The sequence below is a fragment of the Pongo pygmaeus genome, chromosome 14 (genome assembly GCF_028885625.2).
Source record: "Pongo pygmaeus isolate AG05252 chromosome 14, NHGRI_mPonPyg2-v2.0_pri, whole genome shotgun sequence".
Classification (NCBI taxonomy): domain Eukaryota; kingdom Metazoa; phylum Chordata; class Mammalia; order Primates; family Hominidae; genus Pongo; species Pongo pygmaeus.
In genome coordinates this window covers 68,773,454-68,800,009 of record NC_072387.2, presented here as the reverse complement: position 1 = coordinate 68,800,009, position 26,556 = coordinate 68,773,454, and the positions used below count along the sequence as shown (strand labels likewise).

Below are 26,556 nucleotides of genomic sequence, written 5' to 3'. Positions count from 1 at the left end.
AGCTGAGGAGCAAGGAAGCCAGTGGGAGTCCCAAAGCATCGAAAGTAGGGAAGCTGGCACTGCAGCCTTTAGTCTGTGACCAAAGCCCGAGAGCCCCTGGCAAACCTCTGGTGCAGTCCAAGAGTCCAAAAGCTGAAGAACTTGGAGTCTGATGTTCCAGGGCAGGAAGCATCCAGCATGTGAGAAAGATGGAGGCCAGAAGACTTAGTCAGTCTAGTCCTTCCATGTTCCTCTGCCTACTTTTATCCTAGCCATGCTAGCAGCTGATTAGATTGTACCCACCCAGATTGAGGGTGGGTCTGCCTCTCCTAGTCCACCTACTCAAATGTTAATCTTCTTCTTTGGCAACACCCTCAAGACATACCCAGGAACAATACTTTGCATCCTTCAATAGAAACAAGTTGACACTCAATATTAACCATTACACCTCTTCACTGCATTATTTTTCTCGCTAGTACTCATCGGCTTCTCATTTACTGTATTATGCTCTGTCCGCTAACTGGTTAGCCTGCCATAAGTATCTATGGTGGCAGGAATCATTCTCTCAGGTATTCACTGGTGAATTCCTAATGCCTCAAACAATATATAGTATTATACAATAAATATTGATGAATGAATAAGTAAATTTCCCTCAGATGCTTTATTTATTCTAAATATGAAAAACTAAAATCATTTAGCTCTTGGCTTGTTGAGGCTTGCCTGGCAATGTGTTCTTAGTATTGAGACTTGAATCTGGGTTAAAACAACTTTGGCTTAGTATTCCAGAAGTCTTCAACTGTCCTTCCGTGTGTTTCTAATCTGATTGTGAAGACCTGGGTTTGAATTCTGAATTTACCACATCTAGTTATGAAACGTTGTACGAGTTTCTTACTATCTTTCAATTTCATTTCCTTTATTTGTAAAATATATGTGAATACAGAACCTGTCTCATAGAGTTGTGGTGAGATTAGGAGAGCATGCATGTGTGTAGTGTATAGTGGATAGCAAATGCCCAATTATGTTAGCTGCTGTTATCATCATTCTCTTTTTTTTTTTTTTTTTTTTGAGGCAGAGTCTCACTCTGTCACCCAGGCTGGAGTGCAGTGGTGCAATCTCAGCTCACTGCAGCCTCTGCCTCCCCAGGTTCAAATGATTCTCCTGCCTCAGCCTCCCAAGTAACTAGGATTACAGGCATGTGCCACCATGCCTGGCTAATTTTTTTCTATTTTTAGTAGAGATGGAGTTTCAACATGTTGGCCAGGCTGGTCTCGAACTCCTGACTTCAAGTGACCTACCTGCCTCAGCCTCCCAAAGTGCTGGAATTACAGGCGTGAGCCACCACGCCCATCCTTCATTCTCTTATTTTTATTTTGCATGTTTTTCTTCTCATCTATTGTGATCCAGCTCAGCACCCACTTTCTTTTTTTTTTTTTATTCTTTTTTTGTTTTTTTGAGATGGAGTCTTACCCTGTTGCCCAGGCTAGAGCTCAATGGTGTGATCTTGGCTCACTGTAACCTTTGCCCCCTGGATTCAAACGATTCTCTTGCCTCAGCCTCACGAGTAGCTGCAATTACAGGCACACGCCACCATGCCCAGCTAATTTTTGTATTTTTAGTAGAGACGGGGTTTCACCATGTTGGCTAGGCTGGTCTCGAACTCCTGACCTTGTGATCCACCCCCCTTGGCCTTCCAAAGTGCTGGGATTACAGGCGTGAGCCACTGTGCCCAGCCAGCACCCACTTTGTTTAAGAACTATATTCCACTTTACAGTAAGAATTTTCTCTCTCACTATTCTACGATTCTTTAGCATGTTTTATGTATATGCTTTTGTTCCCATCACTGTCGTAGAGCTATTCTCTTTGTGATATAGACAACCTCATAATTCCAGATTCAGCTTTGGTCTTTTCATTTCTCATTTTGTGTGGTCTTGACCTCTGGTCAGCATTTCACCCTATTAATTATATCTACTTTTTGTTCTCTTTCCTGGCTCCCTTGTGCTTCTAATGTCTGACTCCTCCCTGACTCTTTTCTCATATCTTCTAACACTTGAATAAGAATCTTACTCAGATGGTCTCCTCTACTCTCTCTTCTTTTGATACCCTCTTCTTTCTCAATGATTTTATGAAACATGTATAATTTTTTTAATAACTCTTTTTGAGCAATTTTTACCTTCCAGACTTTCTGTACTTTGGCTTTCAAGTAGACACAATTGATTGCTGTGAAAAGTAGCAAAGAGGATGCCATATAGGGGTTGACATAAAGGTAGATACTAACTGATGAGTATTTCAGTGTGATCAATTATTGTGACTTCCAGATCTCATGTTGAGACACAGTGCTGGGTTATTTATTTTCTTTTTAACAGAATGGGTTTCAAGAGTGTAATCTAAATTACTAAAAAAGTCATTAGAATAAGCTTCTCTTCTGATATGAGTTGCACATGTTGGGGCTAGAAATATGAGCCTTTTAAAGCTTTCTACCTCTAACTCTGACTAGTATCCCGGATTTCTCGGAATCCCCTAAAATTAAAATCAACGAGTTGTGTATGATAACAGCCTAATAGTTGTTATGGAAGTATGTTCAAGGACCGCCCCTGCTGCCCCCACCCCCACCTCCCCCACCAAAAATACTGCAGTTCATGTAACTACCTGAGATATTATAAACATCAGGTCAGCCTTCTGTTTGTAAATCATATAATGCTTTAGGATACCTAGAGGAGATTAAAATCTTACTCTGCATTCCTTTAGTCTGATTAACTTTTAAAATATGGTATCTGTGACTTGTGATACACAAAAGATGATGGTTTGGATAAAGGGAGTGGGGAGAGAGGTGAATTTTGGAGTTTCAGGTTAATGGCATAATATCGCATCAAATGAGCCACTATAGAGCAGACAAGTAATTACATAGCAGTTATATGAAGTTTATTTAGTGATTTACAGTTCACAAAATATGTTTATATACATGTATATGACATATTCTTTATAATAGCTCCTCAGGGTTACAAGAACAGGAATTCATATAGAATAGACTAGTTAACCAAGACCTCCTCCACATGCCATAAGCAAAACAGAAAGATTGAAACTGAGGATTTCTAAACTTACATTTCCATATTTCATTTTGTTTCCACCACACTGTGTTGTTTTTAGGCACAGAGTTCTTGATATATTGGCAAAGAATTAGATGCACACAGGAGGTGGGGAAAAGGTAAATTAATGCAAAGGGAAAGGTTTTTAAAAGTAGAGTTTAACTTATGTTTTTGTTTAGGATCAATCTTGTCCCTATTTTCTGTCTTCAGAAATAAAAGACCCAGATGGGAGAGGATTCCCCTGTCCATCCTTAAAGAGCCCAGTGAATGTGTACACTTCTAGAATGTCGACTACCTCGTCTGGCTCATTATTCTTGTGGCCTGACCACTGACTTCTCTTGAGCAGGCCTTTCTCCATTTTCTGTCCTCAGCTTAACAGGGAAACTGGCAATCTGAGGCCAAGCACTTGAAAATTTCTCTGAGATACTCAGAATCAACTTTTAAAAGTTTTATTTAACTTCATTCACGTTGTGGCCCTGAGACAAAGGGTGGTAGTGTTTTGGCCCCATATGTATTTGGTTAATTATAGTCTTTGTCTGAGTTGATTTTTCTTCCCTTTTTTGCTTTTCTTATATTTTTATTTTGTATTAAATTATATGCGTCATTAAACATCCTTGTCTTCCATACCAGACTTGGCTCTTTTCACAAGATAAATGTGTTTTGTTTTTGTTTTTGTTTTTTTCCTTTAACGTTGGATCAAGTTTCCTATCCTGCAAGTCTGCTATTTTCCATTACTGCTGTTTCTCTTTCTTTTCCAAGGATGCCAATTTTATATCCAAGTCTAGATATTACAGTTATTTAGAAGAGCATATACCAAATAGCCAAAGTGATTTTTTCCCGTTTAGTGAAACACTAGCACTAACTTATATGCCACCAGCATCACCACTACCAAACCATTTGATTTACTATATTTGTCCAAATTCCTTCTGCAAGGAAAATCTAGGAATTTGTTAAAATTGTTATATGTTAGGAAATTCCTTTTTTTATGTTTATACTGTCCCATTTACAGTATATTGACTTACATTTATGCATTAAATAGTCAAAACTTAATAATATAAATTTTAATTTGTTTAAGGATTCTCAGTTTGTGGCTTTATGCTGAAACTGTCATTAGGTCAGTTTTTATTCTGTCAATATTTTGTTCCTTGTTGTAGCATTATGTGTCATCTTCTTATGGTAAGGTATGTGGCATTACTGAAGTTTTATGTTTTGGACAAATGGAGTCTTTCTACCCTATTTTATCAATGTTTCCTTTTTAAGTAGCTCCCCTTGGAATCACTAGCCACAGTAAAGTGCCTAAATCATTCTGATCACTTGAATGCTAGTATGTTCTGGAAAGATTTAAGATTCCAGCAGCTTTATATTGTTATAAGTTTCCTTGACACTGTATTTGTTTTTCCTAAGTTCTGACCCAGAATTTCCAAAAACATTTTATATTTTTAATGTAATTAAGAGAAAACTAGTTCAATCAGCTTCATGACAGTCTTTTTCTTTACTGCTCAATTGTCTGCTCTATTCTCATTCTATTACTTTATGTGCTTTTGCGGGGTGGGGGGGCAGGGCAGACTTCTTTTCTTTTCTTCTCTCTTTTTTTTTTTTTTCCTCCTGGGAAGGACTATGTCTGCTGTGGTCTTAGCTACTTCTTACTGAATTCTTATTACCACTTCCTTTGGAATTATCCATGATTTTGACTGCTGGCCTCATTAATGATCTCTCTTAGCAGTTAGAGACCACTGTTTCCTCAACCTGTACTTCCTAAAATGCAGGTTTCTGCCTATTTTTTTATGCCCATGAGTCTTAATTATAGCCTCATCCTTTATTATGTCCATTACCTGAATGCTACCTGATGTCCCATCTGCAGTAGGTTTTCCTTTGTCTTCCCACATTTTAGTATCTCCCATTCTGCTTAAATTGCAGATCACAGACCTGGCCCTTCTGATATCCTCAGACAATAACAACGGGCATACTTTATTACTGAAGGGCAGAGGAGGTGCCTGAAAAAAAATGTATCACAGTGATTTGATCTGAATGCTCCCAAAATGCACCCACCAAATCAATGGCTTGAAATAAAGCATAACCAAAATACCAGATGAATTATTGAAAGGCCACCAATTTATTTTTAGAAGTCCCCGAATGAATTTTACTTGTCCTAACGTAGAAACAAAGAATAAAAATTGCATACAATCAATACTAAGAAACACAGCAAGCTGTCGTTCTTAATGGGTTTATGTTTGGAATATAGAGAAACACTTTTGTCATTAATATCCTGGCATCAGCGAAAAACAAGAATTTGTAAAATCTCATAGATTAAACTTAAGGCAAGGAATTAGTCATTTAAGAGTATGTGGGCAGAGTTATTGTTCAAAATATGAGCTGGTTAGCAAATAACATAGAAAAAAGGTTCTCTTGTTCATTATTTTTGAATAAACTAATCTGCAACATAGAGGGCTTTTCCTGTGTCACACTGTCTATATCTCTACCCCTGACCCTGCCTCCCTAAAAGACCACCAACAACTTTAATGTCTGCTGGTGATGTCTGCTTTTAAAGATAGATATAAAACCATTAGCTGGCTGGAATTGCATTCAGGGATCTGACTGCATTGTGTTTTGTTTGGATCCTACCTCCCCAGCTCCAGCTTTCCCTTTTACTCTGTGACTAACTGACCTTTACCTGGTCCACTGATCAATCTTGAACATGTAGTTAATTAACCACTTGCAAGTTCAGAGGTTTTAGCCCAGTGACTCTAGAATGTAAGTATCACATTTATAGTATTTTAATGAATTCTCATAATCCCTCTTTTGTTAAATAAAATTCTGAAAGTACGGCAGGGGTTGCCATGCTTATAGTGTGTTTGTTTCATAAATGTTAATGAAATGGCAATGGAAAGCCAACTTTAAAGTAGAATAAAATATGGTTATTAATCTTAGAACAATATTGTTGAGAAAAGATGTAATGTTAGAGATGCTGATGCTATGGTGGTTCATCATACCATATGTATTTTTGTATTTGCCATTTGTTATTTACTGTATTTCAGGACCTGTGCTTCATGTTTTGAATATACTATTTTCACATAGCAGCTACTGACTCTTGTTATAAAATTAAATGAGATTTTATGTCATTCACAAACTTCAAATACTCTAATGGTTTCTGAAACTTACTTTGTGTTATCTTAATATAGCCACTTCAGCTTTATTTTGATTAGTGATTGCATGCTATGCCTTTTTCTATCCTTTATCTTTTAACCTACAGTTTTTATAGGCAGTCTATTGAGTTTTGCTTTTTAATCCAATCTGACCATTTCTGCCTTTTAATTGAAGTGTTCAGACCATTTTAATTAGATCTGGTTATTCATATGACAGAGTTTAAATCTAGCATCTTACTATTTATTTTCTATTTATCTCATCTATTCTTTGCTACTCTTTTTCTACCTTCTTTTGGATTGAGTATTTTTAATGAGTCTATGTTATCTTTTTTGACTTATTCACTCTTATTCTTTGTTTTGCTATATTATTGGTGCTTTAGGACTTGGAGTATTTCTTTTTGAAAGAAATTTTAAGTCTTTTTATTTTTTAAAAAAAGTCTTTTATATCTACATACCTATATACCATTTCCAGTGTTATTCACATCATTGTATAAATCTAGACTTCTATCTGAAATCACTTCCTTTCTTCCTGAAGAAATGCTTTTAACATTTCTTTTAGTGCCAATGAATTCTTTCAGTTTTTTCTTTGACCCTTCTAATGGTCTCCAGTTTCATGATAATTTATAAGATAATGTAGTCTCTGTTTCTTTAATCCCAACTTTTACTACCCTTGTCCTTTTCCACTGTTTGAGCTATATACATTTTCTTGTTCTCATTTTAGGTTTTTTTCTTGCTGTTTCCTCTTGGGCCCAAATGCCACTTCCTTATAGAAGTTTTCATTATAATGATGCTGCCCCCATTATTCTCTATCTATGTTACCCTATTTTTCATTTATTTATAGCATTTATTTTCGTTTAAAATGATCTGATTTGTTTGTTGTTTTTCTATCTCTTTTTCTCCCCTTCTCCCTCTGCTTACTTATGGTATATTCCATGTGCACCAGGTTCTTGTTTTGTTGTTGTTGTTGCTTGTTTGTTTGTTTGTTTGATATGAATCTTCAGGTCCTAAATCAGTGTTTGACACATAAGTATTTGATACACAATGAATGAGTAAAGTTAAGTCTCATTTTCATATAACTCCAGAAATAGGCATTACCATTACATATATGAGGCAACTTTTTGACCTGTTTACTCAACCGGTAACTATTACAGCTCAGCTATGAACCATGCTTTTTTGACACTAAGGCCATACTTCATTTCTTATGGTGGTGATCACTCTTGTGTTTCTGTTTGCTATAGGTACCTACTGTACTTAAAGTTGCTTTTAGCAGTGGTTTCTCTGTTTCAGTGCTTCCGCAATTTATTTTTAATAGCTGAAGATTAACTTTGAGGTAAAAAATTACCTAGAATATTTAAGCAGGAACTTGAATTGATGGCTAATTCAAAGTACGTTTTTGGAAATTTTCTTAGTTTCTGCTTTTTCTAATTTGGGATTTAAAATCTAAAATCCCCACTGCCCCACTAAATTCCTGCTAAAAAGTGGGGGCATTTTATTTTATCATAGAACTGTGGATTGTTTTTATTTTTTTGATGATAATTTTTGTTTTTTTTTTTGGTATGGAAACATGATGCTTTCTAGTTAGACCATCTATGTAGTGTTGAAATTTTATGGCACAATCTGCTTAATTTCTTTCATTTGGAAAAACAAAACAAAACATCATTATAGTCACATACTAATTACTAGCCATACATCATTCATTTGAAATACAGCCTAAAGCATTTTGTAGTTATAAGCAAAAAGATCTCTTATGATTCATCACTTTGCAAACAACATTGTTTTAAGGTTGCTTTTAGATCTGACTTTCATCTAGTGCCTAGGAATCATTTTTCTGTACTCTTCAAATCTCATTATGAGGTTTGAGATTTGCTTTACCTATACTCTTGTAAGACTATTTTGGAAACATAATGGAAAAGAGGAGGCTGGACTTATGGAACTAAATCACTGAAGTTAGGCAATTTTGTTGCAGTTGTGGCTTAAAGTGAAATTATTGTAGATATATTCTTGTTCATTTGCACTTTTATGTCATGCCCTTGAAGGTACTGTTGTTTCTTAAAGGGTCCATAAAGTTCAGTTTTAATAAATTTGAGTAGATTCTGTATTTTTCTAGTTAGTGTGCTATCTCTGTTGATGCAAATGTGAAAATTTGGTGAAAATAGGTTATATACATAATATTTACATAGCCTCGAAACAGCTCCCCATAAACTATTAATTATAAAGGAAAGAAATAGTAATTTAACATTGGAAAAACTTGTGGAGAGCACCTTATACATACATACATACATACATACGTACATACATACATACCTACATACATACATATATGTATATATGTGGAGAGGAAGAGAGAGAATATGATAAATTAAGTGGAGCAATATGTGGACAGCATGTTTAATTTGGGTACAGGATTTTTTTTTTGTATTTTAAAAACGGAAATTATAGTAAAAAGTTGTAAATCATGTTGACATCAACATCAGAAAACTTAAAAATGCTTAGGAATACATATAACAAAACATATATAAACTGCTAACAATGATAAAACTGGACAACATATCTAGGTCAACTGTTTTCGGACAGTGAACAACCAGTAGAGAAAAGCTGCAGTTCTTGAGAGAACAGGAACAAGTTTCATGAATACTCAGCCTTTGGCTTGGTGACAGTTTTCCAGTTAAATCACAGAGATTTGAGTTCTAGCAGAGAATATAGTTCTCTGAGCTGAGGAGGCAAAGATCAGAATTTATGGCGGTGAAACAGCTGGTATCTACAGGGCAGAGCACTAATGGGGAAGGAATTGTGCAGAAAGGAGCTCCAGTAGTCCACATGGGTATCTCCCTTGTGTCTGTGCCTGGGAGCTGGAGTGTTCATACACTGAGCAAGACTAGCCAGATAGCAGCTGCTACAGGGTGAGAGTGGAACAGAGATACTAGAAGTTCAGCTTTGGACTTCTGGCTCTGCCAAATTACAGAGATCATCTTAACACTTCATTAGCATATTTGGCATTCAATCAAATAAGGAAAAGCTGGTGCTTTAGGAAGTAGGGCCACACCCTAAAGACCTACTCTAGACCCACCCTGATAAAACCTATAGCACATCTTGACAAACTCCCCAGGGAAAACAGTTTGGAGATTGAGTTTCACTAAGTTAGAGGGTGTAAGAGAACAAATCTTACTTTCCACAGAGCTACACTAACAAAGTTTATAGTGAACTGTACAACTTAAGATGATCACCCAGTGATTGCTTTGACTGCTAAAATAAGAACAAATAGTTTTCAATGGGATATTACAGAACTGAGAGTGGTTATATGTAAGTAAGTATTCGATATTGAATGCAATATTGAATTAAAAATTAAAGAATAATAAAATGGGACGTATTGTCAAGAAAAAAAGAAGTCCAAAATGGCCCAGGTTTTGGATTTCACTTGCAAAGACAAAATATGGATACTATAAATGTGTTCAAAGAACTAAAGCAAATGATCTTCAAAGAATTAAAGAAAAACATGGTCATAATTAAGGAATATTTGCAGGGAAATGAAAACTATAAAAAATTGATATATAGAAATTATTGAAAAGTTCAATATATTAAAAATTTTAGTATGTGGGTTTAATAGTATGTTGGAGATGGCAGAGGAGTCAGTGAAATTCAAAGGCAGTTTTATAGTGATTATTTTCTCTTAGTTATGTAGGAAGGAAGACTGAATAAAGTAATAAACAACAGGTATTATTGGGTAGATAACATTCAGTCTAAAATACCTGTAACTGGAGTCCCCAAAGGAAAAGAGAGTAAGATTTTGGCTGACAAAATATTTGAAGAAATAATGGACAAAAAAGTCTCATTCACTGAAAAACATAAACTTAGGGTTTGAGAGGTTCAGCAGATCCCAACCAGGATAAATATAAAGAGAAAAAGATATCATGGCACAGCCTAGTAAAACTGCTGAAAACCAAAGAAAAAGAGAAAATGATAAAAGTATCTTGAGGGGAGGAAAAAGATAAAAGGCACAGTACATGTAGGAAAACAAAGATAAAAGGTTTTGCTGGCTTCATAGAAGTAATAGACAGCAGAAGTCAACAGAAGAGTTTAAAATGCAAGAAGCTCAACAGAAAGGTGTTAAAAAAATACCCTGTAAACTCACAATTCTCTATCTAATGGATGTCTTAAAAAAAAATAAGGTGACATGAAGACATTTTTAGTATTACAAAAGCTGAAAGAGTTTGTGACAGTCATACCTACCCTACAAAAAATGCTAGAAGTTGTCCTTCAGGCAAAAGGGAAATATGCCAGATGGAAACTCAGATCTACAAAAAGTAATGAAGAGTACCTGAAATAGTAAATAAAACCTTTTTTCTTATGATTTTTTGAAAGAAAATTTGTAATAAGAAACATTGCATAACAGGGTTTATAATTCCAATTAGATTGATACATTAAGATGTATTAATCCTAGACAAAACAGAGAAAATATAAAAAGAGGCATAGTTAAGCCAGTAGACAAAATAGAATACTAAAAATTGCTTGACTAACACAAAGCAGAAAAGGGATAAAAGAGGTTGTCTTGGTCTGTTTTGGCTGCTGTAACAAAATACTGTAAACTGAATGGATTATAAACAACTGAAATTTATTTTTCACAGTTCTGGAAGCCGGGACTTCCATGATCAGGGTGCTGGCCGACTCCATGTCTGGTGAGGGCCCACTGATTTCTGATTCATATATGTTGCCTTCTATCTGTGTTCTGAGATGGTGAAGGGACAAGGGAGCTCTCTGGACCCTCTTTTGTGAGGGTGCTAATCCCATTCATGAGGACTCCGCCCTCATGATCCAATCACCCCAAAGGCCCCATGTCATAATCCTATCACACTGGTGAGTAAGTTCTCAACATTTATGTTTGGTGGGACACAAACACTCAAACATAGCAGTGGGGAAAAAGGCAGAAAGGACATATGGAAAACAAATAGTAATAAAATAAGCACATGAAAAGTATCATGGGTATGTGTATTTCCAAGAAGGTATCTTTCAAGGCAAACTGTATTATAAGAAATAAAGTATTAGTATACAATAACAAAAATAATAACTCACCAGGAAGAGATAATCATTTTAAATATGTATGCCTAAAAATTGAGCATCAGAATTTATGAAGCAAAACCTGGCAGAAATAAATGGAAAAATATACAAATTCTCAATCTTAATGAGACTTTAACACTCCTCTTTGAATAAATTCTAGAAAAAGTGTACCAAAAAAATCAGTAAATACTTAGAAAATCAAGATACTTCTATCATCCAACTTGTTTTGATATTTATAGAACACTATCTACAACAACTGCAAAATACACATTATTTTTAAACGCATATCAAATGTTTACCAAGGTAGACCATATGGGAATATAAAATAAACCTCAGTAATTTTCAAAATATAGATATCTTGCAGGGTGTGTTTTCTGTCTATAACAGAATTAAGTTAGACAACAACAATAATAGAACATCTACCACAGTCTAAAAATTGCATAACATAATTTAAAATTACTGGTGGGCCAAAGAAGGAATTATTTTGAGCCAAATGAAAATGAAGCACTGAAAAAGAAAACCAAATTCTCAAACTACTGGTATCAGGAATCAAAGAAGGGAATATACTACAGCAAAACTAGAAACTAATATCATATATGAACATAGATGCAAAAGTTGTCAACAAAATATTTTTGCATCAAATATCGCTGAACTTAATAAGGAGAGTATGTTATGACCACATGGAACTGATCCCAGGAATGCAGGGTTGGTTTTACATTTCAGAATTAATTAGTTAGCCATATTATCAGATAAAAAAATACAAGGTAATTATGAGAAAAATCATAATTACCTAAATACATGTGAAATAAGAAGCATTTGACAGAATTCAGTCATTTTTTGTGAAAAAACTCAACAAACTAGAAATAGAAGGAAACTTCCTCATTTTGATAAAGGACATCCATGAAAAACCTGGAGTTATACTCAACTTAATGGTGAATGACTAGATGCCTTGTCTTTTATGGTTGAGAACCTGGTAAAGGTGTCTATTTGCATTACTTCCTTTCAGCATTATAATGTACTAGTCTGTGTAACAAGAAAACATAAAAGATGAATACATTAGAGGAAAGAAAGTATACCATCTTTTTCTTTTTTTCAGCTGACCTAATTGTGTATGTGAATTGAGCAAGGTCATAGAATACAGTGTACCAAAAATAGTTATTTTTTTCTACAAACAGCAAAAATTTAAATGTAATTAAAATAGTATTATTTACAATGTCATAAAAAAACTAAAAATACTTTGGGATACATTTCACTAAATATGTGCAGATTTTCTACTGAAAACTATAAGATATTGCTGAGAGAAATGAAAGAAGTTGTAAAGAAATGGTATTTATTATGCTTATAGACTGGAAGAGTTGGTATTCTTAAGATTTCATTTCTCCCTCACATGACCTAGGAATTTCACACATTCCCAATCAAAATCCCAGCAGGTTTTATTATAGAAATTGACAAATGATTTCTAAAATTCATATGGCATGCAAAGGACATAGAATATAGAAAACCAATTTTAAAGAACAACAAACTTGGTGGACCTAAACTACTGATTTAACATCAAGGCAAAAGTTTTGACTTAAGGATATACAACTAAGCTTTCTAGAAGGTTAGAAATAGACCCACAAAGATACCATCATTTGATGTTCAATGATGTTCTTTGTATCAAATGGTTTTGTAAAGTCTATACATCTTAGGGACTAAAATGAATCTCAATTCCTGCATCACACCTCACTGAATAATTAGAGGAATGGAGTATGGACCTAAACATGAAAAGATAAAAGATAACTAGAATAAAACATAAGTTGGTAAAGGGAATATAAAATCATATAACCTACTTTGCAAAAACAGTTTGGCAATGTTTTAGGTTAGGTATACATTTGTACTATATTTTTTACTAATTTAATAGAAATGAAAACACTCATACAAAAGTATTAATAATAGCCTGATTAGTTTCTTAGGGCTGCCGCCACAAAGGTCCACGATCTTGGTGGCTTAAAACAACAGAGATTTATGCTGTCACATTTCTGGGGTCCAGAAGTCATAAATGAAGGCGTTGGCAGGGTTCCTGTCTTCCAGAGGCTCTGAGTGAGAATTTGATCCATACCACTCTGCTAGCTTCATTAAGCTACTCACGATCCTTGGTGTTTCTGGGTAGATGTATCACTCCAGTCTAGGGCTCACCCTAAATCCAGGATGATTTCATCTTGAGATTCTTAATTTAATTACGTATGCTGAAACTGTTTCCAAATATGATCACATTCAAGGTAGCAGAGGTTAGGATTTAGACATACCTTTTGTGGGTCTCTGTTCAACTCAACTCACTACATAGCTCCAAACTGGGATGGGTTGGGGGGAAAGTCCATCAGCAGGAAAGTAGATACACAAATTTTGGTATATTCTTGCATGGAAATCTATTAATAAAAAGGGACAAAGTACTGAATTATACAACGTGTGTATAAATCTCAATCTTTTTTTTTTTTTTTAGTGAAAGAAGCCAGCTATATAAACTGTTTACCGTATAGTTTCATTAATATAAATTTCAAGAACAGGCAAAACTAAGCTATAGTGATTGAAATCCAAACACTGGTTTTCTACGATGGGATGGGGATTGTCTGGAAGTGGGCATGAATGAATTTAAGACGCTAATATGATTCTGGGGTTTATGCCAGCTTTTTAATTCAAGAGATATGAAACTTATGTGTTAAGACTGTGTGCTGAGACTGCCAAATTAAATAGGAAGTCTCTTTGTTCTTTAGCTTTACCAATCATAGCTTTACCACTTGATGATCCTGAGTATCTTCAGAACTCATTTGGACCTCCTGTGAAATCCTTAGTGACCCAGAATTGATAAGGATTTATAAACAAAGGTGCAGCAGTCTCTGATGTCTATAGCCAATTGTTTATTTCTTGACTAAGTGGAGGAATATACATTTCAGCCTTTTAATATTTTTGTACAAGCTTTGGCTTTACCTTTCTCCTATGAAATATGTAAAAATTATACCATATGTACTTTGTTTTTGTATAGTTTTCTTAAATAACTTTAGCATAGCAGCTTTAATATCGTAAGAGTATATTTATTTTAAAAACAGTTTTGATATTCTGAGTATTACCTCAGGCATAAGTCACTTGAATAGCTTTTTTTTTTTTTTTTTTTTGAAGCCTTTCTCCAAGTGAAATGAACTTGCCTTTTTTTCTGAGAATTCTGGAGATCATGAACATATTGGTCTGTTAACAATGAAAGATATTTTTTACATCATTAGAAAAATCAAGCTCAAAATTTTTTTCCCTAGTGTCTTAATTCTGTGATGTATTAGATCACACTACTTTCTCAAAGTACTTTCTCTTGTCTTTCATAAAACTGCATTTGTTTTTTCGCATTCTTCTTGCTTATCATACCTCTCCCATAGAGAAGTGAAGAATTAGCTAATAGGAGAGTATGAGTGGAGAGTGTAGTGTGGAGCAGCAGTCCTCAACCTTTTTAGCACCAGTGAATGGTTTCATGGAAGACACTTTTTCCACAGATGGCGGGGGGTTGGTTTTGGGATGATTCAACCACATTACATTTATTGTGCATTTATTTCTATTATTACATTGTACTATATAATGAAATAATTATACAACTCACCATAATGTAGAATCAGTGGGAGCCCTGAGCTTGTTTTCCTGCAACTAAATGGACCCATATGGGGGTGATATGAGACAGTGACAGATCATCAGGCATTAGATTCTCATAAGGAGCATGCAACCTAGATCTTTTGCTTGCGTAGTTCACAACAGGGTTCTCGCTCCTATGAGAATCTAATGTCACTACTGATCTCACAGGAGGCCAAGCTCAGGTGGTAATGCAAGCAATAGGGAGCAGCTATAAATACAGATGAAGCTTCACCTGCTCGCTCAGGCCCGCTGCTCACCTCCTACTATGCAGCCTGTTTTCTAACAGTTACTGTTGTGGGATCCCTGATGTGGAGAGACGACAAAAGTAGATCTGAAAAAGTATTAAAGATTCAGCACAATAGGAAGTAGTTGGGTATATTAAGGAGGAAGGTAAGAAATATTGAGATAGTACAGGAGGCAGGCACAGCTCATTGCAGGGTGTTACTTGATAACTACTGTGAAGAAATTAAAGTTCATTCTTACTTACTAGAAACATAGCAGAGGAAGCTTGAGTTCCAGATGGTTTGTAAATTGTGGTTCTTAATTTCCACATTGTGATGCTCTGAGTGGTAAGGACAGTTGATTAGCAGCAAGTTAGCTCTAGGCCTGGGTCCTACTAGCCAGGTGACTTGAGTCATTTCACCTTCCTGAAATGCTTTTCTATTATTTCTTATATTGTGATATCTACAAAGTATGTGAACTAATGCTTTTAGAGTATTATAAATTAAGACTGAGGCCAGTAACTTCCCAGTCAGCAGGTTACTATACTGTTAGAGAGTTAAGTGAACAGTGAAATTTCATAATAACTTCAGGGAAGAATAAAAAAGAATAAAAAATAAATCCTTTTGAGGTGTGCCATGTTAAGTCTGCATAGTAGGACGGGGGAAAAAACATCTGACAACCTGTATTTATAAAAGAAAATGTATAAAGAGAACTAGATATGGTGTTAAACAAAGTTGGTGTAAAAAATGATTTTTTTTCCTTATAGAATAATGGATAAAATTATATGTGAAAAATATAACCATAATGAGATTATGAGAGATTACATCTTCCTGGGGACCTTTCTGACTTTCTACTCCTTAAGACAGGCAGAAGAATTCAATGATAAGGGCTGCAGGGGCAGCTGCTATGGCTCCTGTGCCCCTCACAGCACTGAATGGGGCCCAGTCAATACTTGTTGGTTCATTGATTTTTCTAAAGGTCTTTTTACGTTGTTCCCTCTCCAACAACATATATTGCCAACAAACAAAATTTTGAAATAAAATTACCCTTAGGGTTCTGGATATTGCTTCTTGATTTTTACCAGTCACTGCTTTTAACATCTCTTCATTCTGACATATGACATCTGTGTGTGGGGAGGTTACAGGAATACTGCTCCCTGCCTTCAAGAAAAACAGGAGTGAAATCAATGTATTTTTCCTTTTTTGGATTGATCTCCAGATTACATCTCATTATTGTCAGATTTGGGTTTCATGAATTTATATTCCTAAGACTTCATAACAATAGATTTAAAGGATAACTGTAAAAATGAAATTCTAATTTCTTCTAGCATTCTAATTATTAACTAGCTTACATTTTATGTTTATTGTTCATTTACCCTTTCCTTCTTCTCATTTTTAAAAATGACTTTCTGTTGCCCTTCAGAGTATTATTTGAGCACCATAGTTCATTTCTGCCTTCCACTTAGTCTTAGACAAGTCAGAAGTTTAGTTTTCTTAGCAGGAAAACAGAATGCAAATCCCCAGTGTTGATAGAATATAAGAACTGGTGAGGATGCGGAAACATTGGTCGGGGTTTTTACATATACATATATTTTCCCCTTTCTTAACCTTTTTTATTTGATTCCACCTGAAGAAATAAAGTTTGATTCAAATAATGAGGAAAAGGGCTGGGCGCAGTGGCTCATGCTTGTAATCCCAGCACTTTGGGAAGCCCAGGTGGGTGGATCAGTTGAGGTCAGAAGTTAGAGACCAGCCTGAACAACATGGTGAAACACTGTCTCTACTAAAAATACAAAAAATTAGCCGGGCGTCGTGGCTCATGGCTGTAATCCCAGCCACTCAAGAGGCCGAGGCAGGAGAATTGCTTGAACCCGGGAGGTAGAGGTTGCAATGAGCTGAGATTGTGCCACTGCCCTCCAGCCTGGGTGACAGAGTGAGACTCTGCCTCAAAAAAAGAAAAGTAACCCTTCTGTTATTATCATAGATTCCATGATTTAGATCTTGGAACATTAACCTTAAATGATATTTTGTTGTTAAATAAAAAGGGCAACCATTTGGCCTAGGGGTCATCATATGGCTAAATAGTGAACTAAAGACAGGCACCATCTCCAGGTGACCTTTCAAGTTCCTTTCCCACTCAATAATTTTATTTATTAAAACACATTTACTCAATAATAGTCAAATACTGATTTATCTAAACTTGGAAGAAAGAACAATAGGAAAAGGACATCTAATTTTTTTTAAAGTGTTGTTCAAAGCTTTGTTTTTAGGTTACCTTTCCTGACTTTGTCTTGTCAGGGATTTTCATGAACTTGTAGCACTTTGTTCTGCATTACATCATAGACTTACTCTATCTTTTCAAGGTACCTGTCCCTAGTGCCAGATACACTCATTATTCATACAAATCTAGGTTATATTTTTCTAGGAGAATTAATTACTTTATGCTGGCTACATATGGTTAGCTTGTCAGCAGGAAAGCTTTAACATATTTTGGGGTGGTATAATGTAGGCATTTAAGCAGTCTCTTTTTTCTTCTGTTCATGAAAGTAGTAGTACATTAATATATGTTAGAATTAGTATATTTTGTAATACAAATGTTTTGCATAGAATACTGGAGAATTTCTTCTCATGTTTATTGCAAGTACCTGGCTTCATAATCATGAATAATGGCACTTACTGAAAACAGTGATGCTATGAGCCCATTATACACCTTCAGAATGGCCATAACTACAGGTACTACATGTGAGTGCTCTTTTGTATGTCTGACTGCTCTAAAGGACATATTAAGTATAATGGAGCATTATTCATGTTACCAATGTCATATGAACATCTTCCTTTTGCAATGGTTAAGGATAAAAAAAATCCAGGCAAGTGAACCCATCTGGAGACATATAATATATTTTAAGACAAATGTCTTTGTGATAAGTGATCACTGTTTAAACAGAACAATTCATGCCCAATAAGAATCAACATTCTAATAGTACATCTCTTTGTCTCTTTATAATTTTATATCGCTTAAACTTACTCTATAAACTTTTAATGATATTTCTTCTTCTTCTTCTTTTTTTTTTTTTGGTCCTTGTTGAACTTACATTCTTTATTTTTCCTAGACAGTGGAATATGAAGACGTTCCTTAAAGTGCCTTGTAAAATAGACTTCTTATTAATAACTACATTAATTGAGCCCTTAGAATCTTAATTGTATATGCATAACCATTTAATTTGGCAAGGGGCTGGGGAGAAAGCTAAGTATAAATTAGATATTTATATTATTTGAAAATGGAACTTTTCATTCACTATAGGGCTTTGGTCTACATGAAAATATTCTCTCAGAGTTGTGTACAAAGAACTAATTCTTTATTGCTCAATTTTTGTCAGATGAGTAAGCTGAGTTATGTTTAGTCATTAAGGCAGTGTCTGTAATCTATTGGAGTCTAATAAGTCTTTAGTATATTTTAAGTAACGATCATTATTATGTTATGAGCTGATAGCTTTCTGTGTCCCAAACAATCATGATTTTCATTATATTTGGCACCCTACAGGCTTCATATAGCATTGTTTTTTTAGCCTTTCCTTTACAGTCTGTGACTAAGAGAGAAACAATCCCTATTTTAACCTGTCACTGCTTTTTTTCTGACCTTGCCTTAACCTGCTTTTGATATTTACAATAGTTGTCGAAGTTCAACAATTTTACTATTACCGCCCCTTCAGTGTGTTTTAAGTCCCGAATCCCTAGTGCGTTTGGTCAAGGAATTCATATCTAGCTTAATATGTGGTATGTCTTCAGCCTACAGCTAAGTGATTATTTCCTGCATGTGTGTTGATATAACACAGGAGTAAGGATAAAGGCAGGAACTTGCCCCTTTGTTCTTTTAGACACCTCCAGTCCCCCACATTCCCAATAGAGAAACCTAGAGTCCCAGACAGGGTTAACTTGGCATGTGATAGATTTGTGGGTTTGCACCGCTTCTGCCTGCTACTACTCCCATGTTTCCTAACTCTGATTCTGCTAATTTAGTATGTGTCAGGAGTCATTCTACTTTCCTGTGTTTCTGAACAAAGTCAATTTAGTACAAATTGGGACCTATTTACTCTCCCTCTATCTAACACATACTGTTAGTCAGCAGGGTTTCTGAGGACAGCAATTGCTATTTGAAGAAAACAAACCCTCTAGACTTTTCTGAATGTGTTTTAAACATGACCCAGTATATTGCAGTATTGAACAAAAATTATTCAAAACAATGACATGAATGCCTTGTGATTTGTGGCCTATGTATCTTGTTACCTTTTTAGAATTTAGTTTAAAAAATGCTTACTTTATTGCTTAATTAAACATTATCATTTGATTAAAGCTTTCTTTTCATTGAGCATCTAAATTGTTAATTTGGGTTTTGAGGGATGACTCTGGATTCCTTACAAAAACAAGCAGGGCTTTTCTCTCTTCCTGCTATCAGTTTTAGGAGACATATTTCTTCTTTGGTACTGTCATACCAATAAATCATCCCAGATTACTTGCAGTCGTACAGTACTAAAGTATACCATGCATTTTAAAGGAAATCTGCTGTTTTCTTTTCAATCAGATGAGCAATGTGAAGAGACTACGGCCACGGCTCAGTGCTATTCTCTTTAAGCTTCAGTTTGAAGAGCAGGTGAACAACATCAAACCTGACATCATGGCTGTCAGTACTGCCTGCGAAGAGATAAAGAAGAGCAAAAGCTTTAGCAAGTTGCTGGAACTTGTATTGCTAATGGGAAACTACATGAATGCTGGCTCCCGGAATGCTCAAACCTTCGGATTTAACCTTAGCTCTCTCTGTAAAGTGAGTTTGTTTTTTAAAAACACATATTTGCCTGAACACTTGCTCTTAAATGTCAGCCCTGATTGCATTATTTAAAACTTTTTTTATTTTGATGTGCTCATTATCAAGAACTTGAAGTGAACCATGAACTCAAACCCAGAGTGAACTGAGCTAATTTACTCAACCTCTGAACTAAATCCAAATATTAATTTTCTTCAATCTGCAAATCCAATTCAAGGATTTTATTTAATAACAAAATTATATCATAAACCTATGCTTTCTCAAGCCAATGAAATGGAACATCAAAATATTATTAATACTGACTCGTACTTACTCAGTTCAGATACCTGTATATATATTGAATATTGCTTAGGATTGCCATTAACATTTTTACCTTTAACTATTTAAATATTTCTCTGCATTGCTTTCATAAGCAGACTGAAAGGAGAGAAAAATGAGACCCCTTTATATAAAGGGGAAATTATTATATTGGAAATATATGCAACTCGGATATTATTGATTTTGAAGTGTTTCTATCTAAATATAATTTTAGAGGACATGAAAATGGAGTAAGTTTAGAGCCTTTTTTTTTCTTCTGCGTCTTTCATAGGTTGAATTTCCTTACAGCAAATATATTCAATGTTTTATAAAACAGAGCTCTTTCCTGAGGAGTGGGCCATAGTAATAGGGCTTTATTGATCTGCTTACAACAAATTCTTCTCAGTTACACATCAGAAGAAAACCTTTTTCTTGTTCTTGACCTCGTAACAACCACACTCCCTGATTAAGGAATTTGATTATTGCTATTGCCAGCTAGTTAGGGAAGGTGAAAAACAAGTTCAGCTTTACCTATAGGTTTACTGCATACTTATTCTATTGGGGCTTTCATGAATTTTCTTATACAATTTCCCTGGCCTAAGCCTCTCATTGCTATCAATGCCTTGTGAGTGTTTCCCTTGCCCCATCTCCATTCTTTTATTTTCCTCTCTGTTTTCTTAGGCAGCTGTATTTGGTGAAGATCCCTAGCATGGGCGATGCAATTCCTAAAACACATCCTGAAGACTTGGCACATCTCTCGTGGGCTTACTCAGAGTGAAGTCCTGTGCCAGATGCTTTGCCAGATTCTGTCTTTAATGTATGTGATTAATATTTACCTGGCATACATGAGACTCATATTTTCCACATGTAAACCATTAATTATGATTAAATGCTTTAAGGAAGCCACATACTAAAAGTTATGGCAGCAGAGTTAAGACAGAAAGCCTAGCTCAGCTATGAGAGGGCAGTTAGATATTTAGAGAGAAATGGAAATTTAAGCTGGATCTTGAAGGATGAGCAGATGTTCTGGGAGAGGAAAAGGCACTCTAAGCAAGAGTCAGCAGCTTCCATAAGGGTTATAGTATGGCATGTGTGAGTACAGTGAGTGGCGTACTACCTTTGCAAACTAGATGGGAAAGGAGTGGGGCTAATGAGACTGAGGTGGTAAATTGGTCTAGATTGTAAAGAGCTTTGAATATCCTGCCTAATGATGGAGATTTTACGGACTCACATTCTGTAAGGCAAGTAATATGATCAGATGTTTTGTAGCAAGATATGTCTATCAGCAGTATGGAAGAAGGTTAAGCTGCACTGTTTAGTACTGTTGCCATTAAACATATATGGCTACTTAAATTAAAATCAGTTGAAATTTAAATAAAATTAAAAACATAGTTCCTCAGTCACACTCGCCACAGGCCAAGTGCTCAGTGTCCATACCCGTTGGCAGCATATATATGGCACATTACCATCATTGCATAAAATTATTGGACAGCGCTGGGTTAGAGGGTTACATTGAGGAGGTATTTGGTGTTTGGTTGACATGTAGTGTGAGATCTAAGAGAGCAACAGAGGAAACCAAACTGAGAAGGTAATAGGAAAGATGGTATGGGAGGTGGCAGAGAAGAGAGAAAGGTCAAAGATAATTCCTAAGTATCTACCTTAGGCAACTAATGGGAAATATTGCTACTGGCATGTTTGAAGTGGTTGCTCAGAAGACAATGAGATCAGGGTTTTTTGGTTGTTATTCTACTCTTGTTTACCTCAGTATCTTAAAGGGCATATGATTGAGCTACCTTATTCAATTATTTGGCAAAGGTTTGAGCATCCACTAAGTAACTATCACTGTGCTTTGAGATGATGGAGTTCCAAGCTAAGGTAACGGCAGAGGGGTTTGAGGTAGAATGTAGTGGGGATGTAGGGAAGTACACAAATTCAGGGACATCTGAGGAATTGTCAAGGTGTGCTGGTTATGAACTTGGAAGCTGAAGGAGAAGGAGGCAAGCAAGAATGGCAGATTCAGGCTTTCCCTGAGAAGGAAGGCAACGTGAGAAAAACAGGGTGAGGGGCAAGATAGGGGAAAGTTAATCCACAGCCACACATGGACTACAGTCTGTTGCCTCGTGCGAAAGTGTCTGTGATCCTCTTTAGGTTTTACATCTCAGAATTATAGTTGACTCACAAAAAAACTGGCTGCATGCTCTTCCTCATGTCCTTATGCCTTCCTCTAAGGAGAGCTGTTGACAGGAGACTAGGTCTGATTAATGAGGTAGGATAGCCTACTGCAGTGGTTGGTATATAGTAAGTACTCAATTAATAGCTGTTGAATGAATGAAACTTGTCATAAGACAAAAAGTAGTGTCTTATATTTATTTTGTAGTTGAAAATAAATAGACATCCTCTCATTGAGATACAATCACTGATGCATAGTAATTTTTAAATCTTTTACAAATGCAATGTAGCTGTTATTATTTTACTACAGTTAGTCGGCAAACCAGTTAATCTGTCTGCAGATAAAGAGTTGACTTTATTTTCATGCAATGATACTGAGTATTTTGATCATCCCTCTTAGGAGCCTTCTGTTGTGGAAGAAACAAAATAAATACTACAACTTCATGTTTTTTATTAGCCTACATGTCAAGTTGAAAGCATATATTGAACAAGATGATATCTCATCATATTTGTTATCAGAAGTAGCAGCTTGATCTTTGACAATTGTGATTGAATTTTCACACTGAGTATAAAGCATTTGGTTTGATGATAAGCTCCTACACAAGGAATTCCATATATATTTGACAGTAGAAAGACAGGGAAGTATTTTAATCTGTTAAAACATGCTGGGTAATTATATGACATTTAACATTTTATATCCAAAATCCTTACTTTTAAATGCCCTTTACGAATTTAACTCAAATATGAAAAATTCATGAAAATTCATATTAAATTAACTTTGCATTGTTTAGAAATAAGAGCATGAATACTTGAGTTTCATGCCCATTATAGTTTAGTTTGGGGAGCTGTATCATAGCTTTGTAGACATTTGTAGCCAGGATGGCAATGAGTAACTATAATATCTCTGGATTCGAGAGAAAAGGATTTGCTTTCTTATATCCCAAAGATTTCATGTGGCATATGACAAAAAAGTAAAATATGACATATAAGGTAAACATAACTGAATTTATGATTAAGATCTAAATAAAAATTAAAGTTGCTGTATAGGTGCTTGACTTTTTGGTGGTCAAAATGATGCGCAAACTTCACTTCATGAGCAAAAATAGTGTTTTCCCTGATTAAACCTTCATAAGAAATTTTGCATATGTATCTTTATAAAAGGAAAACGTGTTGAATAGTGTTATAAACAACAAATGAGTCAGTTTCATCAGGATCTTTTTTTTAGAACCATCTCTCTTTCTCCTCCTCTCTTCCCCTCTCTCCCAAAATGTGTATTCTGGGCCTCTTAAGCACCTGGCACCCCATGCAAACCCTCATGATGTGAAAAAAAATGTACGTTTCAGTCACAGTAATGCTACTTCTAGTTTAGTTAAAATGGTGTAAGTACCTTGCTTTCTGATGGCTTGACTTTTTAAAAGGATAAACCTTGCAGAAATAATGGAGGACTGCTTGTCATTAAAAAATCCTCCAAATGTAGTACTGAACTTTAGATAAAAATGGATAATAGGCATTTTGACATTATATTAATTTTGAGAGTAGGGGGACTGCTGTTGATTAAGTGGAAAACATCTTTAGAAATCAAATCGGCAGATGGTAGATGCTTATCTGACCAAAATGCTGACCTAGAAAAGTTTGTATCTGGTTAGTGTCAAAGATGTTTCTCCAAGAGACGTGTTGATAGGGCCAAGTTCATTTTTTTCAAAGGATTTTAGGTAAAGAGTGAATTGGCCCAACCATCAAAGTTCAACATCATATTAAAATATATGAGATAATTTTGACTTATAAATTTAAGAAGATGTACTAATCCACATATAATAGTCATAACATGTGTTTAATAATGTTTACTAATGTCTAATAAGATGTATAATTTCTGAGTAACAGATCATTCTGATCAATACAACAGGATGATGCAGCTCTTTGTTCCAGGTGATTGAATCAACTGACTTCCTATATTGCGGTAATAGATATAAATTTTGTAGGAGTTTTACCACATGTAATAACTAATTTTTATTGGTATTTGTGCTGTTATTCTTTGGGAAAATTGCAGAAACAAATAACTATTGATCCCACTTTAAATTTATCCATACTGTCACTTTGTAGGAAGGCTTCTGTTTTCTATGGCAGTAGAATATCTAATGAGTTCATCTCAAAGTTGAAGTCATTGATGAATACATGGTAATGGGGCTATGGGCGTTGAGGATTAGGTGCTAAGATGATGAGGGGGTGGCAGGCAAAATTAATTTTTCCTAAATTCTCTTTTCTAATGCATGAATTTTTTATCTGATTCTGGATATTCCTTTTATAAGCAAAAAGTAGAAAAAGTAGAATAACTTCATCAGAGCTGTGATGGAGATAATTAAAACAATAGAAACAGCAACAAACATTGAATTCTCATATTCTTTAATGTTTCCACCAACCCTAATGAGACACTTTCCAAAATTGTGACAAATGTCTTTTGGATGACATTGATTAGCGACCTGGAGTACCCTTTAAGAAATACTGATGCCGCAGTCCCCACACCAGTTCAATTAACTTAGAAAGAATGGATGTGGATCCTGATTGGTGGCATTTTTAAAGCCACTTCCTAGGTGATTTTAATACTCAACTTGAAACGTGAATCACTTGGTCTTCTGCCCTACTTTCATATCCCAGAATGGAAAATCCCTGACTGGTGATCTGGAACCAAAAGCAAACATGAAAAAATGAAAATTAACCAACACCAAAGCCACGACAAAAACGAAACAACGTTACTTCTTCACTTAAGAATGAGTGGTGAGGCCAGGCGCCGTGGCTCACTCCTGTAATCCCAGCACTTTGTGAGGCTGAGGCGGGCCTATCACCTGAGGTCAGGAGTTCGGGACCAGCCTGGCCAACATGGAGAAACCCTGTCTCTACTAAAACTACAAAAATTATTCGGGTGTATTGGCAGGCACCTGTAATCCCAGCTACTCTATTCATGAGGCTGAGGCAGGAGAATCACTTGAACCCGGGAGGCGGAGGTTGCAGTGAGCTGAGATCAAGCCACTGCACTCCAGCCTGGGTAAAAAGAGTGAGACTCCATCTCAAAAAAAAAAGAAAGAGTAGTGAAAATATTTTCAAAAATTGCTGCTTTTCCTCTCATGCCAAGCTAAACATTACTCTGAAAATGAAAACTTTGAAAAGGAGTGTGAATTTCAGGCACGTAGTGGAACTGAAATAAGTTGAAGGCCTGTTTCTCGAGCCATTTTACAAGTCTCTAGCTTGTACAGGTAGAGTTGCAGTGACTATAAAAGCATGAGACAGGATACCGTTGCCTATTTCAGGCAGTTTGTATTCTGCATACCTGTCACACTCACACAAGTTAACACTGTGAGTCGTTTTTGTGAAGTTTTGATCCCTATGTATCACTTTTTCCTTTACTCTATGAATTTATTTTTAAGAAAGATCTCTGCCAAACAAATCCATTGTTCCATTTGCATTCAGGGTATTTTGAGAGGGATTTTTATTCTTTATTAGGTTGGCAAAATTATACCAGTAAATTTTGGCAACCTTTGAAAGTAAAGCAGTTATGGGCCAAAGACTTGCAAATAACAAATGCCATTCTTATTTTACATGCAGCCAATTAAATCACAGAAATACTGATTTCCAAAGCAATGTGAAACTATTCAGAATGCTTAACCCCCTTTGACTCATTCATTAACACATTTAATGTATGACATTTTCTAAGAAATATTTAATTGGCTTTTCTAAATAGCGTTTTTGGTAAACTCTTTTCACGTCACCTTTGTTATTCAATTGCTGTTAAATGTTGTAAATGAGAATGATTCTTTTAATAGAATTATAAAAGATAGAGTGACTTTGCTCAGGCTTAGCAAACAGGCTGCTTGTGTGCCTTCATCTTCCTGCTCTCATAGCAAGCATAGCTTCTCTATCAAACTACTCTTTCCCCCAAACACCCAGCCTCTGAATCCTCCTCAGCGTCAGGCTTATAGACAACTACCCCATCAGAGATAGCACCGAAGGTGAATATTACCATCCCTGGTTTAATTCAGACTTCACTTTTATATATTTTATAAATGAAAAATAAAAACCAGAAACAAGACACTCCATTCCTGATACTCTAAGAAGTGTCTTACCTCTCCTTTATCAAGGGTCTGCATTGTTTC

General features: G+C 35.5%; 1 protein-coding gene across 2 annotated transcripts in view; it reads left to right on the top strand.

The window, feature by feature from the left end:
• Positions 1 to 26,556, top strand: part of DIAPH3 (diaphanous related formin 3) — a 484,172-nt gene that overhangs the window by 259,007 nt on the left and 198,609 nt on the right. For both annotated transcript variants that reach the window (XM_054446718.2, XM_054446717.2), the window contains one exon: positions 19,706 to 19,945. In XM_054446718.2, the coding sequence (XP_054302693.1) occupies positions 19,706 to 19,945 (240 nt within the window). The remainder of the gene's footprint in view (positions 1 to 19,705; positions 19,946 to 26,556) is intronic.